General features: G+C 42.9%; 2 protein-coding genes across 2 annotated transcripts; one reads left to right on the forward strand and one right to left on the reverse strand.

Moving 5' to 3' along the window:
* Window positions 1-60: 60 nt before the first annotated feature.
* mrpl38 (mitochondrial ribosomal protein L38) lies at window positions 61-5,637 on the forward strand. The gene is made up of 9 exons (XM_080789784.1): window positions 61-150; window positions 1,223-1,411; window positions 2,168-2,299; window positions 2,529-2,728; window positions 2,890-2,962; window positions 3,172-3,217; window positions 4,507-4,665; window positions 5,091-5,227; window positions 5,437-5,637. Exons 1-9 carry the CDS (start codon window positions 66-68, stop codon window positions 5,571-5,573), a joined length of 1,158 nt encoding a protein of 385 aa, XP_080645910.1. The 5' UTR covers window positions 61-65; the 3' UTR covers window positions 5,574-5,637.
* Window positions 5,638-5,909: 272 nt separating this feature from the next.
* fdxr (ferredoxin reductase) lies at window positions 5,910-15,752 on the reverse strand. The gene is made up of 12 exons (XM_080788515.1): window positions 15,372-15,752; window positions 14,822-14,916; window positions 13,421-13,516; window positions 12,795-12,917; window positions 12,109-12,222; window positions 11,736-11,837; window positions 11,408-11,515; window positions 11,077-11,161; window positions 9,569-9,771; window positions 8,627-8,798; window positions 8,158-8,331; window positions 5,910-6,829 (listed from the first exon to the last, which is right to left on the reverse strand). The coding sequence occupies exons 1-12, from the start codon at window positions 15,433-15,435 to the stop codon at window positions 6,693-6,695; spliced, it is 1,473 nt and encodes a 490-aa protein (XP_080644641.1). The 5' UTR covers window positions 15,436-15,752; the 3' UTR covers window positions 5,910-6,692.
* Between the last annotated feature and the right edge of the window lie 1,136 nt (window positions 15,753-16,888).

Raw genomic sequence — 16,888 nt, forward strand, 5'->3', positions numbered from 1 at the left:
TTACGTCACACAGTCAGTCACTCCCATAGATATATATGGTCACTCCCCTCCGTCCATCATCCAAGATGGCGCTGCGCATGGTTTGCACTCTGGCGTTACGAACAGGGACAGATGTAGCGGTCAATAATGCCAGGCCGTTTGGCACAACGGGTAAGAGCATTAATAAATGATGAAATATTAAATACCACCAGGTTATGATTAATGCCTGGGTATATTTTGTTAGATCGTGTTACTTTTGGGGGGAGGGGGACCGATCAATACTATAGCTGTCATTAGCTCTGGTCTGCACCAGAGCTAAGCTGTCATTGAGGTGGGGTGCCATTTGGTTATTTCCCTTCAATCTGATTATCATCCTCATTGTTTGCAGAATATATTGGTGAGATTGAGATATGAGAATATTACGGAAGTGGGTTCTCAACGTGGGGTCTGGGAACTCCCAGGAGTTCTTGAGGGGTTCCAGGGGTCCCTATCCGCAAGCAATAGCTATAATGTCAAGTGTTGTTATTGCAACTTGGATGCAGATGGCGTTGCTTGGGGTTTCTTAGCTAAATTGATGGTAAGGGAAAGGAACCAATTGAGGGGACCCTTGCAGGTCTGTATTACTCTGAAGGTGTACTAATGGAACTAAATGGACCCTTCCATTTGGTAATTATTTTTGTACACACTCGAGAGTTATTGGGGCATAATGCATACCACCAAACTGGGGGTCCTTGAAATTAAAAATGTTTGAGGAGTCTACGATCGGACCACTGATTTTAGTGGTTTTGGCCAGACTTCTGGCCCAAGCCTGAGGTTGAGATTTTCTAAACATCATCTGTAACTATCTCTGCCATTCCATCGCTGAGCTTAGCCCCTTTCGGGACCTATATATATTGTAACGAATCTAACGATCCCAGGAACCGGAGGCAGAGACGTAGTTCCAATGATAAAGATCTCTCTTTATTAACCCAACGATCAACAGTGTAACAACAGCATTTGTGCTCATACTAGTCAGTCATGTACTCTCACCCTCACTACCCACACAGAGCGTAAACATAGGCCCCCGTCACTCACTTCCCAGTCCCGGAAGTCCCACCCCCAAGACAGTCCTATTGGCTGAAGCCATAGCTGGCCGCTACACTATATATATATATATATATATATATGGTTGCTGCCAGCTTCTAGATTGCATAGACCAATAATTGCCATTCTATTTACAATGATGTTGTTTTATGAATAACAGCATTTCTGTGCCGCTTGACGCCCCCAATGGGTCCAATGCCAAATGAGGACATTGAGTCCACAAATCTGGAATCGCTGGAGAAGTACCGCAGCTTCACCCGGTACCTGAGGAAAGCCCAAGAAGAAAACAACAAGGATGTGTGGTGGAAAACCTACAGGGGGCACGTGGAGAAAGAAGACCCTGAACACGGTAACTATGAAGCACCTAATAAAACGCTCACAGTAATCTTATCGGCAGAGATTTAAAGTTATCGTGAAATTGTCCTCCGTCATGCACTGTAACCGGGATGAATTAGCTTTTGTTGACCTGCAAATTCAGTACCACTTAAACCCTCGATACTTCATGAAACATCTGCGAAAATAGCAGATCTACATTGTGGCGGCAGTGGCCGGATGGATGGCAACCATGAGGTTCCCAGTTCGATCCGGGGCTCCCTCAGAGTTGGTGTCGAAGTGTCCTTGAGCAAGACACTGAACCCCTAATTGCTCCCGATGAGTAGGTTGGTGCCTTGCTTGCATGGTTTCCTCCACCATCGGTCCATGAATGTGCGTGTGTGTGTGAATGTAATGCAGCACAATCCTTGTAAAGCTCACAGCAGAATCGTTTCCATCACTTCTGGTCTGGAATTATTGCAGTTACAATACTGGTGGTTCTTAATTCCGAGTGTACAAATGGAACCAAATGGACCCGTTCCATTTGTACACCGTTTAGAGGGAACCATTAACTCATTTTGAGAGGGAACCCCTTTTGGTGGTTACATACATTATGTTGTAATTTAGCTATTGGAAAAATATGAACTTGTACATAGGTCTGCTATTTTTGAAAAATCGTTAAAATGTGCCTCAAATCTTTCAGAAAATTGTCATGATTTATTTAATGGGTTGAGGAGCCGGAATCGTTGAAATCCCAAATGATCCCAACCCTATGTCTGGTGCTGCTTTGCAGGCGCGGAGCGGGTAGACATCGGACTGCCACAGCGCCGTACTTCAAGGACCAAAGAGACGCGAGAAAGGAGGCAGATTGTGAAGGCCAACAAGAAAGATGTGGACCTAGAGAGGGCAACCCGTCTGCGATCTTGTAAGTCTGATGTAAACGCATAATCTTTAAACTTTAAACAATTCAGTTTACCGGTAATTCATTTGTAATGTGGTTTGTAGTCGAATGTCTCAAAAAAAGAACAGCATTTCGAATTCCATTTTGCGCTGGATTCATTTTCAGCTTCCAGTCAATGTGCACTATAGCCACTATTTCCGAAATTCTGAAAAATAATTCAAAACCAAATCTTATCGTTTTTCTTCTTTTTCAGTCAAGATCTCTCTAGATAGAGTGCAGGACACCTGGAAGAAGACCAGCCGTCCGTTTCACATCCAGAGGCTGGCAGACCACTATGGCGTCTTCAAAGATTTATTCCCCATGGCTTATTTCGTTCCTGCCGTCTCACTCCAGGTCACCTATGGCCAGGACGGTTCTCAAGTGCATTATGGGAATCATCTAACGCCTACTGAAGTAGGTTAAAGGGTCTTAGTTTTACTCCCATTTAGATATTCACGTGTCTCACTTCTGTATTTCATCCCTCCTTTTGTCTGCAGATTATGCAGACAGTCACCCATTGTATTAAAAACAATCTTCATTTGCCTTCTCTTACTGTACTATATTATTCCATGCAGGCTACTTCTGCTCCCCATATACATTTTGAGGCAGAGGAAGGTTCTCTATGGACACTGCTGCTCACCTGTCCAGGTGAGTCTCACAACGCCAGTGTCGCCTACTCTACATGCATCTTAAAACCCTTTTGAAAGGGTAAGAATGTCCTTTTGTTTGAGTCACTGAAGGATCTTACCACCAGCATATTATATATGCAATTCTATTTAAGATCCACATGGAGGCGATGTATGGCCAGGCTACTGTTGGATTCACAAAGAAATTGACTATTGTATTTGTTTTAACAGATGAACATCTCCTGGACAGTGAGGGGGAGTATGTACATTGGCTAGTGTAAGTAAGCAAAGTCCTTTATTACACTCGCACTCACACAGGTGGTTGGAATTCAGTCATTTTTGAGAGATTCAGCAGCCACATGCAATCTACATTAAATGTACACCCAGTCACCCACATGACTTTAGAGAGCCCTTTCACTTTGGCAGAACTGATGGGTGCCAATACCAGCCACACTGAAATACACTTGCCTGTTGTGGTGCTGGGGATCAAATGAGCAAACTTCAGCTTCTGGGCAGCTTCTCTGCCTCTAGGCCACAAAATGCTGTAGATATGCTTGTTTAATTCTCCCCCAATCTTTTTTCCTTTTCCTCACACGCATTTAGTCCCTGTCAATGGTGTTAGTAATGATGAACGGTGTAGTCAGTCTGTAGACAATCGCATGTCCCCTCCGATACATATGGAGACGAAGGCTGCTTGCTTTCACTTGGCAGTGCGTATTTTCACTGGGAGGGCGAAACGCATGCGGAGGAACACAATAACCCCCTCAACTCCTTTCCCTGCCGAACATGTGTCCAGACCAACCTGTTGAAGTCGAGTCTCGCCGTCCCTGCCTGGCTTCTCGCCCCTCGGCCAATTATTAGTTAGAATTCCCCAGCCAAGTCGGATTTGAACACCTACAGTACGCCTAATTCCAATACCCAAAATCTCAGCCACTCGCTCACTCGCACTCGATCACTCCAGCATGGCGGTGTTATGGTGAAATTGGTGACCTGCCGAAATGTGTAACCATCTTGTGGACTTCACACAACTTTAATACATGGATGTCTTCAAATTGGTGGCCTGAATACCGCTAGGTTGAACTCTGCTAAACTGCAACGATTTACAGACGGACACTGATATTATGTGATTGTCCACAGACTCTACACGATTGTCACATATTTCAGCAGGTCACCAATTTCACCGTAACACCACCATGCTGGAGTGACCGAGTGTGAGTGAGCGAGTGGCCGAGATTTGGGGTATAGAGGGTATGCGCATGCTTAAAGTGAATGGCACATCGAGTGGCAAAGCAACATGCAAAGTGAGTTTAACATTGTTTAACGTTGTTTAATGCAATCAGATATGACTTTTCTGTGTGGATGTATGGGTTGTCAAGGCCAGAAAGTAGTTTTTTGCCACTCAGTGGGCCTTCCTGCATAACTTCCTGGTTTGATGATGATGTCACGCGCATACCCTCTATTGGCATTTGGCACTCGTCTCTGCGGCGGTGGGCTTTTCTCTGCGCCACGTGGACAGATTATGTTTGTCAATCCAATTAGAACTCTTCATTGACTGTGCCTTTCCAGGGGAAACATCCCAGGGGGAGCAGTGCAGTCAGGAGAGGTACTGTGTGACTACCTCGCGCCCTTCCCTGCCAAAGGTACGGGCTTCCACCGCTACGTCTACGTCCTGTTCAAACAGGAAGCACCCATCGACTTCCAGGAAGACGTCAGGCCGTCCCCATGGTGAGAAACGCGCTTCACTGTACATATTTTGTTTTATTACAGGTTTTCTTTCTAAAGACATTACCGGTAATTGATATTGCTACTTGGCATGCTGTTTATGCATTCGCATGCTGATGTCCAAATGTTGCAACATTTATTCTAACTAGTGTTAAAGCTCCCCAATCCCTGACGTATTATAATTTGTGCAGGTATTGCAGTATTGTTGGCAATTTGGTATAGTAAAAGTTCCTGCAGTGATACAGATATGACGGATAAGCATAGCTGGTAATGCCGTGATATAGATATGATGGATAAGCATAGCTGGTAATAAAATAAACATTTGGATAAGCTTGGAAAGTAGAGTAGTGTCAATAAAAGAAGGCAAGTCTTTGATAACATGCATACAACATTGACCCACATTGTATTCTCTCTTTCTCCTTGTCCAGCCACTCGTTGGAAGATCGTACATTTAAAACGGTGGACTTCTATAGGAAGCATCAAGACACAATGACTCCAGCTGGTCTGGCCTTCTTCCAATGCCAGTGGGATGAGTCCGTCACCAACACCTTCCACAATACACTCGGTAAGTTTGCACACACATACACACACAGACAGTGAGTGGTCAGTTGCGTGGCTTTTGACTGTTCCAGTTCTGGATGCGTTTATAAAATCATTCAGTGGTATTCGCCACGTATAATAGTTTTGAGGTTGCCTGTTAGATTACATTTATTTTATAATTGGAGTCTGCTGTAGTCTTTTTTTAAATAGAGGTTTGACTTGCGTTCTCCACAGACATGAAGGAGCCAGTATTTGAGTTCATAAGGCCACCCGTCTACCATCCTCCACAAGTCAAGTACCCTCACAGACAACCCCTCCGCTACCTGGACCGTTACAGAGATGGGAAGGCGCACAGCTACGGGATTTATTAACAACCTGTGAACCACATGCATCCATATCAGCACTTCTGGTTAATATAATAAAAGCTTTTTTTTTTTAATTAGTTTTCAGTTGATTCTATTATCTTGGTCTGATTATCTCTGATATTCCGCATTTATCATCTTAAGTGAAATCTGTCAAAACACTGACCAAATTAGGAACGTGAAATAATGCCTACAAATTACAATATGATACTGATCTTGATAATGCCATGACCTAGAAATAGAATTTTAGTGATCGAAGAAATACTCCATTTTTAGTTTTACTCAAGTAAAAAGTATCAATACAGAATTCAAAATATACTTTGAAAGTGAAAGTAATCGTTATGCACAATGTCCCAAGATTTAAACACTTTTCAGTCACAAATTCACAATATTTCCTCCAAATATAGACTTTATTAGTAAAGAGCCTTATTATAAGGCTCTTTAAGTGCTTTTTCAGACTGCTAGATTGATGGTGATCAGCAAAGTCTGGATGGTCCCAAAAATGCGATGCTGCTTTCGTGGCTTTAGTTTGAATGTGTGTGGGCCTCCAATGACTGGCTGTCACAATCGTTAAGATTGTACTTGACGATTCATTGTCACTCAAATAATTGCAATTAACAATACAAGTTGGTTGTACCATTGGAACATGAACAAAAGTTGCATGGGGCAGATATTACAAACACATTTAATAGCTATACTTTGAGCTTGTACAGTCTATGTGCCATTTCCACTATTTTTGAAAAGTACATGGAAATGATTATGCAAAAAATAATACTACAGACAAACTGTTTAAGTCCAAATTCTATTCTGACCCCTCCACGAAAAGGCCTCGTTGTCCTGACCCCTTATCCATCATTCATACATTATGGATAATTAGTGTGGACTTAAACTGTTATTCGTCTGTGGCATATTATTTGAGAGTAACAATTATTGTTGCTCTCAAATAATTGTGATTAGAAGACTATGTAGCCTAGTCATAATTGTGACAGGCCAAGTGTGTTTTTGAGTGGTACAACCACTCCAAAGGAACAGCAATGTCCCTATGTTTAGAGTACCAACAGGGGGCGCTGTTGCACCTTCAGACTGGTCAGATTTCTAGTGTCATTTCGAGTCGTGAGTAGCAATACGCTACGTTTGTGTCCTGGCCAGACGAAGCATTTCCTCCACGTCCAGCAGTTTCTCCCGTGGTTTTCCCTTTGCCCGTCCTCTCTTCGTCTCTTCTTTGTCAATCTTCTCCCAATCTGAGAAAGTCACAGGCTTCACTCCTACAAACCACAATAGTGTGAAAAGGAAAAAAAAAAAACTATATTAGAAGAAAATCACATTTTTAATATGGTATCTAAAGGGCAGCTAAAATTAATATCTAATTACTGAATCGAGCAACTTAAACTGTACAGGGTGGTCACAAAAGTCTGAGAAGACTTATCTTTTTTTTTAAAGTGAAATATAATAGCCTCACTGTCTAATAATAATCTGCCATTGATGTGGCCATGAACATGGGTTTTTTAACATGATTGGAAGTAAAGTTTGTGGCAATAGGAGTGAATACTCTCTTATCACTGGCTGCGGTTACATGAGGGCTTTTTCATTCAGAATGAAAACTTCAGAATTAATTAATTCAGAAGTTTTTTGCTGCGTGTTTACATGGGAAAGGTCATTCAGAAATGAGTGTTTACATGGACAATACTTTAATACTTAATACTATTTCATTCCACATCAGGTTTGGGGCTGGGAAGGCTTCTGATTGGATAGGGGGCGGGCGGACATGTTTATGTCCAGTGGTGGAAAGTAAATAAGTACATTTACTTTAGTACTCTACTAAAGTAAAAAAAATAGGTATTTACTTGAGTATTTCCAATTTCCAATACTTTTACTTCTACTCCACTACATTTTAGGTAAAACAAAATAATAATAATAAAACACTCTTATGCCATATTTCTTTATATTTGATGCATCCTGTAGCCTATGAGAGGTTGCTCTCAGAGATGTCTAGTTTCTTATAATTAATTGCAAAACAAGAGCATAATATGGCCATACCAATTACATGGAAACAAGCATGGACAGAAAGACCAGAATGAACTTAAATCCGAATGAGTGTTTACATGAGTCCATAATTGTTTCAATAGGATTTAAAATTGGAATAAACCGGTCAGTTACATCAGATCTAAGTTTAAATCAGATTGGCCATTTTCATTCCGATTTAGGTTTTTGTAGGCGTTTACATGACAACTTTTAATAGGATTGAACTTTTATTCTGAATGAAAAGGGGATTTAACTGTCCATGTAAACGTAGCCAATGTCAAATTATAACCTTTGACTTAAAGGAACCCTCCAGCTAATTACAATGAGATGAGGGTCTGACCAAATCCATATCATTTTCAGGGTCCTTGACATGAAAAGGTTTGAGAACCACTGATATAGAAACATACATTTATCAGAAAAAGGCCTCCGGTCTTAATGGGTTAAATTCGTAATTCTTATTTTATTTGAACTTCAATTATCTGACTGACACCGCAGAGACTGCTCAACACCTGGACAAACAAAGATAAGGGGCCACACACACACACAAGTAGTGAGTGAACTTCTTGTTCACCTCTCTTCTCAAACAGGGCACCGATTCCCTGCGAGCCAGACTTGGCGGCGGACACGTCCAGGGTCCCCGAGTCAATGTCCTCCAGAAGGGTGCGTGCCGTATCGAAGCTGTTGTTCATTGTAGTGGCGATCACTCCGGTGGGGCCCGTTTTCAGCCACCCACTACAATACAGACCTGGAGGGAGAGGTTTTTATGTTTAGTCATTTTACTCCTAACAGAGATTTTGGGGCGGGAACCCCTTTTTGGTGTTGGCATCATGTCACGCTTTAGCTATTGAAAAATAGAAGATCTACAAGCTCATAGCGCGCCACCGAGTGGCGCGCTACGAGCTTGTAGGTCTGCTATTTTTGAAAAATCGAAGAACGACTGACATGGAAACATAGCTTTTTCAGAAAAATTGTCAGGATGTAGAAGATATTTTTAGAATCTATTCTCAGGTCAGAATGGGTTAAACACTGATGCAAAACACCTGCAGCCTGCTGGACGCGGCCCATGGAGTTGGGGACGATGGCCTTGCGGGGGTCAAAGGGCACCGATGAGTCGATGGGGAGGCTCTTGTAGCCGATGCTAGTGATGATCAAGCCACAGTTGACATCCTCCACCTCGCCTGTGGGCACGGCACGCGCTCCCTCGCCTGACCCCTGAGAACACGCACGCACAAACACACTTTAACAATGTATTCATGTCCACAGTACAAAGGAGTAGCACACAAGGACACAGATATTATAGGTGCAGCAGCAAGGTCAGAGTTACATCTCACAATCATGGCATAATGTCTTCATGATACAATAAGCATGTCACTCAGTGCTCTGTGTAAAAGTAGCAGTGTCTCCACCATATATGGCGGCTGTCAATTATAGAAGAGACAGCGGTATACTTTTCCAGCCTTTTTAATATATCGTGTATATATATATATTTTTTAGGGACCTTTTTACTCTAATGTTTTGATGGGCGCTAGCCCCTCCAAAGTCTGGCTTTCAGACATGAAGTCATGTGGCAGCCAAGTCTATGGACTTTTAATGTTTTGTCTTATTCACGCCCCACCCAAAAATCTGCATGCCCCCCGTGACATCACCTGGCAGCCAAGTCTATGGACTTTGGGCCCTATCTTGCGCCACCCCTTACCCCTAAACTTATTTTCCATTTTTTTACTACATTTTAAAATGGATCAACTAGCCGATCTACATCGACACATTGTGAGCTTGTAGATCTGCTATTAACTATTTTAAAATGTAGTAAAAAAATAAGTTTAGGGGTAAGGGGTGGCACAAGATATAGCCCCTTAGTGTATTCCCCCATAGCGCCCCTCACTTCACACGAGTACCGACTTATATTTGAGGCACAAATCCTCATCCGTACATAATCGACGCATCGCCTTTGTTACGCTTGGGGACGGTACAATGCCGCTCACCTCAAGTCTGTTGACAGCCAATCGGATGCTGGCTACTCTGTTGGGGTCGTCGGGGGAGGGGAGCACCGCGAGGGGACTGCGGAAGAAGCGTAGACACCAGGCGCGCGTGGCCTTGCGGCGCCTCTCCTGCTCCTTCTCTCCGGGGGTCTCTAGGGCGGTCTTCAGCATCAGCTCTGTCAGGCGCTTCCGTGGCCTCGGCACCTCTGATGTGAAGCGGGTCACATTGGGGGAGGGGGGGGGGGGGGGGGGGGGGGGGCGGAGGTTACTTCAAATTTGCTTCAAGAAAAACGCAGTGACTGACGAACATAAAAACTACGAGTATATTATGGTACGGAGTGGGCTAGAGGAAAGGCCATGTGGTCACCAAAACCTAGACCGTTTTTTTTTTAGATATCTTGTTGGTTCAAGCTGGTATAGGCATCCGAAAAAGTAATTTAACCGCAGCAATTTTTCTCTATAACGTTCTAAATGCTCGTGCCACGTGCCAAAACAGCTCAACAACAAAGGAAGGTTCTGTCTTTAAATGGTGTTGTCTTGTGGCACATCTTTGGTTTGAACTAGGCTTGCACTAGGCTTTAGACTAGAGCCCTGCCCCTGCTAGCAGGACCCCCACTAAGATGGTTTCAGTTTAGTGCTGCAAAAACAGCACACAGATTTACAGGATGGACGAAGGAGGATTCTTAATTTCTTACGTGAGAACGAACCAAAGTTTATGCACTCTCAAACGCAAAGGAATGGAAGAGAGCAAGTGAGTTCAAGGCAAACATCTGGTGTATACTCAAGGGCAGATGGCTAATGACGCCTGGAAAATAAATCTGGTTAGGGTAAACTAAAAGTACACTCTAAACAAAAACAGAAATCCATTGGTTCAGTGTTCCTTTGTTTTTTTGTTGTTCTTCAAATCCATTGCATAGTCATCGGTGGAATATTAAAAATATCAATGAAAATGCAATCCCAGCATTGTTGTTGGAAGAGGCAGCTACACTTTCCTCACAGATTATTGGTTCAGAAGGCCATTACATGGCCAAAACATGCCGGGCAGCATCAAGTTAAAAGCTATGTCCTTCCACGCAAGGACAAGGTCAAAAGGATTGTACGAGTTTGGTCTTAGTGACGGATGGGAGTGTTTTGCAACACTTTCCTTTGCAGAGTATTACACACCCATTTGCAAGATCACATCAACCTCTTATGTTTATGAAATCAAATATCAAAATAATAAGGCATGCATTAACTAAAGTAATGTGTTTCATTTTGTCAACTTTGTCAGATTTCCTCCCTTAGTTTCCTTCCTTTAGCTACAACGTTACAATGTTAAATGTCACATCAGTAACTTCTGCAGACAAAAACGGGTGCAGCTAAGCCAACGTAAGAAAGAAACATGTGCGGGAGGGGCAGGATTAATTAAGGCTCTACGTCCTCCCAGTGGGGGCTCCTCACTGGCAGGTGTGCCAATACACAATCAATTGGCTAACGACTAAATTGGGGAGAAAAGGGGTAAAACGTCACACCTTTAAGGGCCTCTGCAACACCCTCAAACTCGGCGGTCACCATCTCGGGTCTGGTGCCGGGAAGATTCACCATCTCCCTGAGCTCCTGTAGAAAGCACAAAGGCCACCAACAGTGGCGAGTAAGAATGAGTTAACAAAGGCACGGTGACAGTAGGTAGAGTAAATAAGCAGTCTCTGATCTTCAGAAAAACACCTGAGACTGTTTTTTTCTCTCATTTCAAGTTGGTTCTTTGGTTATGCAGCCAAAAGTGAAATAGTACTTTTACTACAGGCTCATTTCAAGGTAGGATAAAAACTGATACGATTTGACCCGTCTAGTTTTGGAACACACCTTGACTGAAAATGCTACTTGAATGGGTCCTCTCCTGCCCACGAGCAGCACCCTCCTGACTCTGCTCTCTGCAAGGGCATCCAGGGCATTCTGGGTGATATCCGTCTTCTGCCGGCAGGACAAAAGGAAAGGTTTTCAAAGCATAAATGTGTCCTGCTACAGCTTTCAAAACTCTCCATATATCCCTTCCATTTGTTGGCATGTGAGAAAAAACAAGGAACTGAGCATATTACATATCACATAGTCACACGACTGCATGACCGAGATCAAGATAACCGTGTGGATATAATGCGTAAGTAAACGGAAGGAGACAGAGTCTGTTTCTTACCTTTAGAATGTCAACGGGAGACAACAGCAATCTCGCTACATCCAAAGCCACATTTCCATGGCCGAGGATGACTGCCGTGTCACAGTCTAAGTTTGGGCTCAACTAAACAGAACAGGGAAGAAGAGAAAAACTATGAAATCTTGATTACTTCATGGAAAAAGTACAGGAAGAGACAAACAGAAGATCGGATTCATCTGATGTACATTGCGCTGAGAACGGCACAAAAGAACCAAACAAAAACAAAAGTCAAGAAACGGCAAGATATAGTAAAGCCTAACAAATATTCTAACATCTTACGGCAGTGTCACTTGCCGAAAGCAAAAGAACATTTCAAAGAACGAGATACAATTTGATTAATTTTTACACCAAATACCTGGCTGTTAGCGGGTAGTCCATTATACCACCCCACAAAATCTTTGGCCGAGTACACACCAGCAAGGTCTTCTCCTGGCACCCCCATTCTCCGGTTTCCCTCTGCTCCATAGCTCTACCAGGAAACACACTGTACACATCAGTACACATATCAAACACACACTTACTTACGGGCCAGCGGTGGCCGAACAGTTTGCGGAGCGGTCTTGATACCGGAAGGTCGCCAGTTCGCATCCCCGGACCAGCACGTTAAAATGACCACCGCTGAAGTGCCCTTGAGCAAGGCATTGAACCCCTACCATGACATGTTCTATGAGCAGGGTGTGGCTGTAAACAAGTCCTTGGCATAGTCCACTTCCCTGGGTAAACAAAGAACTTTGCTTTGCTTGACAACATTGTATTGCTTAAACTTCAACTCATGATGCACAGATGCTGTGGCGCCAGTGCAATATTAGTGCAATGTTGTTTTTCTCCAAATAATATGGACAATGATACTGTCTCTATTATAGATAAAAGTTGAGCTGAATGTATGCCATCTATGTCATATGACTTAATACAAAATATCAATATTTCTCTAAAAAATACATTTCTTTTTTGTTTCTTTTGTGTGTGTGCACTGAGTTGCAAACTAAATGTTGCAATTGTGCACTGAGCATAAAGGAAGTGCTAATTGAACACGGTTCTCACCAGTACGACTGCATGGTACGCGCGCTGCAGCTCCTCCACAGTCACATCCTGTCCCACGTTCACACCGCCATAGAAGCTACAGCGGGCGTGCTGCGCTGTCTGAGTAAACGTGCTTATGACGTTCTGGTGGAGAGAACGAGACATGTCACAACATGAAAGAACTGTTATGGCATTCTAAATTACAGTATTCATTGAACTGAGGCTGAAGTGTTACTGTAGAATTGTAGATCGGCTATTTTCATTATTGGTCGTACAACAAAGTACTGTTTATGATTAAGCAATGTGAGAACCCATCTGCGAAACATAAAGGAAAAAAAGCGCCCTTTTTCCCTTTGAATGTCAACAGTCAGTCTCTCCTTAGAGACTAATGATAAGTGGTTAATGATTGTTTCGTTGCGTGGAATGCAGCCAATATCTGCTGTATACCCTCAGCCCACGCAGACTAAAAGGCTTGCCAGGTTGGTTGGTTTGACAAGTTCTATTCTTCTATTGCACCACCCCACCCCAAAGAACAAACAACGTGCTGATGGTTCTTTCCCATTTTATGTTTGAGGATAATAAGGCCCATACCACATTCACTTGTATTTGCTTCACCTTCCGTGAATGCTGCCTGGGACTAGTCTCACCTTCACCTCAGGATGGTCAGGGGCCACCCCAAACCTGACCAGGCCAAAGGGGACAGGAAGCCGCTCATAAATGTCCACCTCCATGTCTTGTCGAGCCTAAGAGGACGCAAAAGCAAACAGACATTATTTGAACTCATTTAGACATGAGGCCGATTTTTTTTAAATGCAGTGTAAATCAGTTCTCTGAAAAACTAAACATTTGCATTCATTAATAAAAAGAATGTTGCTATACATAGAAAAATCTAAAAATGACACAGATGATTGAAAGGTATAAAGAGTTATAAATTAAACGGGTATAAATTGTTATTTTCTTTGTTGTTAAATACGTTTAATATAGATTCATGAAATCTACCAAATCTTCATCTTGTGTGCATTCAAGAAATGCTGACCCGTTTCTCAGACACAGCTGGCCCATAAGCCTACATCTTTCATCTCTTTAACCAGACAGCTAAAATCATGACCGTGTTGGTGCTTTGACGCTCACGAAAGTATGGTTTGTGAGTCATTTCCAACAGACAACAGTCTTTTGTCTAATCAGGGCAAAAGGTTCTGTGTTTGTAGTTAGCAGATTTGCATCGTGCATAACAGCAGCACACCAGGCCCAGTGCCACCAACAATTAGGCTGTGCCCTCTTTCAACCTTGAGTGCCCGGATCTGCCATTGTTTATGTTTGTACAGTGGCACTGGCAACACACCAGGGCCTGCGCGGTACTAGGTTTGAAGCCCTGACAAGCCCTTCATTGGCCACTGATTTTGTTGAATTTAGGTCAAAAAAGATGATAATTCTTTTTTTTTAAGAATCCACTCCTGCCCACTTTGACAGGCTGGAATGGCTTAGGGTTTGACGACAGAGTACAGCATCTTGCAATGGGTCTGGTCCACAAGATTCGCTACAGCACCGAGATACCTATGTAGTACCTGTCTAAATACTTCCTTAATGTCAACAAAGTCCACACCCACAGCGCCAGAGGGAGTTCAACAAACCATGTGTAACCCAGATTCGGCACAAACAAGAGACTAAATTAATTTCGCTCCTATGCATGTCATTAAGACATGCAAATCCCTTGACTCCTTCAAAACAAATCCCCCCCCCCACCCCTTTTCTCCCTTACTGTATGTTTGTTTTCCCTTTTTACCTCCTCTATGATGATTTCCTGTTTTGACTATATAGTTGTTTATATTCGTACGTCTCTAAAATGTTTTGATGAATTGAAAATGGTGGGCCCTGCCCTGCCGCCCTATTGTAAACAAGTGCAATGCTTTATGGTGTCACAGTTAAGTTGTACTTGAAATGTACTGTAATTCTGCACTGTTAATAAGTCATTCAATCAATCAATACCGTCCCAGGGGCCCTCGTCGTATGGGGGATAATCTGTCCCTGCCACGAGCACTGTACTGTACCTTTATCAGACCTTGGGCGGTGTAGAATCCTGCTGGCCCTCCTCCAACAACACACACCTTCAGGGCGGAGGCGGAAGTTACCAGCCTACGAACACCTGGAAATAATGCAGAAAGAAATGCATAGTGAAAATCCTCAGCTCACTGTTACTGTTAATGTATCTCCACCAGACCATTTGTTACTCCATTTGTATCCACTTAATTCGTTTACAAAATTTGTAAACGAAGAGTTAAGATTTCACTGTGTAAAATAAACAGTATGTGTGCACAATTTTTAAGCTATAGTTTATTAATTATCTGACAGCTGACAGCTAGCACAAATCCTAAGTGTTCATTCAACTCTTATAGTGTCCAGTCCACAAACAATTATGGTACAGTAGCCTACCAAATGGTCTATAATGGATCAATCTAGCTCTATAGCATTATGTGTAGTGTAGCCTTGATGCAAGGCTCTGGTCATGGACTGTAGGGCTAGTCATGGACCAGAGTATAGCACCACATAGCTAATTTATATATGCGGATTCATCCAAGGCTATACATTACACTTACTTACCATCGTGAAGCCACGCACCTCTCCGTCTCCCTGACGTACGCAATATTAACGTAAACATCTTCATCTGGCAAACAAAGGCAGCGGTCTTACAGTCTTATATCCTTAAATTGTCAGACAAGCAGCCACACATTGCTGTCACACAGTGACAGTGTATAAGAACCGCCGCTGGGTGGACAGCGAGCAGCAGCAGCAGCCAGCCAAGGTGACAACTCGAAGCTGATCCACAGACGGGACATGCAGGGAAATCACCCACTAGGCCTACTACTACACAGTACATGTAAGTGACTCATAAACTACCACAGATAATTGGGTTAATCTTCAACTTAACGCGAAGAACATTAGAGCATTATAATGGTAACGTGAGAAGAAGCATACGCGATGTTGTTGTTGTATAAAGAGAGTAGTTATGCAGTGCATCGACTAAAATGTCCGCATTAAACAAATCTATTGTTTAATAGTTCCGCCCTGCGCTGTACATGCCAGACTAGTGTAGAGCTGGTGTAGAGTGGTACAGGCTTGATGATGATGATGATGAGGAGGAGGAGGAGGAGGAGGAGGAGGAGGAGGAGGAATCGGATGTTATAAATGAGAAATGGGGTATGAATCTTGATACGGACGGTCGTGAGACTCATGATATATCGTTTAAAAAGCGAAGGAAAATAAAAAGACCAGACGAACCACTACTGGACCAGACATTTGATATTAAGCTTTTCTGGACCATAGATTTGCATTATCTGTGGTGTGAGTAGGCTATATGTAATAATTGTCCGTCACACACACCATATATGGTTGCCAATCCATCATGCCTTGTGACATCACCTTTATACGTCATGGAGACCCTTAGATCTCCATATATGGATCTGACCTCGTGACATCATGGAGACCCTTAACACCTCCAGCCATATATGGTCACGCTGCAACTCTTGTTGATCTGACCTCATCAAACCTGGTCCTGTATACACTCGAGACACACTCTATATATGGCCAGTAGGCCTACAGAATTTATTCCATATGTTGATGGAATAAGTCATGAGTCATGACCCCCCCCCCATGCCAAAACGCAGCAGTCTGCCGTCACCCAGGCGGATGCCAGAGTAGTGCGTGCTTCTCTCGCTCAGGTCGTCTTTACTGGTGTATGCTCAAGTAGTCAAGTATACTACAGTACGCTTTGATGTACTTTACTGGAGTATTTCCAATTTTCAATACTTTTACTTCTACTCCACTAGATCTCCACTACATCTAGACAAATATTGTACTTTTTACTCCATTGCAATTATTTGATTCAATGATTTGAATTTCAAAACCACTTCAACCCTATAATTATATACCGCGGTACTTTGCTTTGGCGACGCGTTGTGAGCTTGTAGATCTGCTATTTCCAGAGGATTTTTATACATGACAAACTTAATACATAATGAGGCACTTTAGGCTAATACTTTTGTACTTACTCAAGTACATTTTGAACACCAGACTTGCTTATTTCTTGGTATTGATATTTACTTATAGGCCTATTATGT

Source organism: Protomyctophum bolini, assembly GCF_963924005.1.
Source record: "Protomyctophum bolini genome assembly, chromosome: 18".
Classification (NCBI taxonomy): domain Eukaryota; kingdom Metazoa; phylum Chordata; class Actinopteri; order Myctophiformes; family Myctophidae; genus Protomyctophum; species Protomyctophum bolini.

Excerpts from the sequence above, each read along its gene's own strand:
- mrpl38 (XM_080789784.1), top strand. The coding sequence starts at position 66 with ATGGCGCTGCGCATGGTTTGCACTCTGGCGTTACGAACAGGGACAGAT. Across the intron at positions 1,412-2,167 it reads GAAAGAAGACCCTGAACACG|GCGCGGAGCGGGTAGACATC; the intron begins GTAACTATGAAG and ends GCTGCTTTGCAG. Across the intron at positions 5,228-5,436 it reads CACCTTCCACAATACACTCG|ACATGAAGGAGCCAGTATTT; the intron begins GTAAGTTTGCAC and ends CGTTCTCCACAG.
- fdxr (XM_080788515.1), bottom strand. The coding sequence starts at position 15,435 with ATGAAGATGTTTACGTTAATATTGCGTACGTCAGGGAGACGGAGAGGT. Across the intron at positions 12,918-13,420 it reads CTGACCATCCTGAGGTGAAG|AACGTCATAAGCACGTTTAC; the intron begins GTGAGACTAGTC and ends TCTCTCCACCAG. Across the intron at positions 9,772-11,076 it reads TGTTGCAGAGGCCCTTAAAG|AGGTGCCGAGGCCACGGAAG; the intron begins GTGTGACGTTTT and ends GCTTCACATCAG.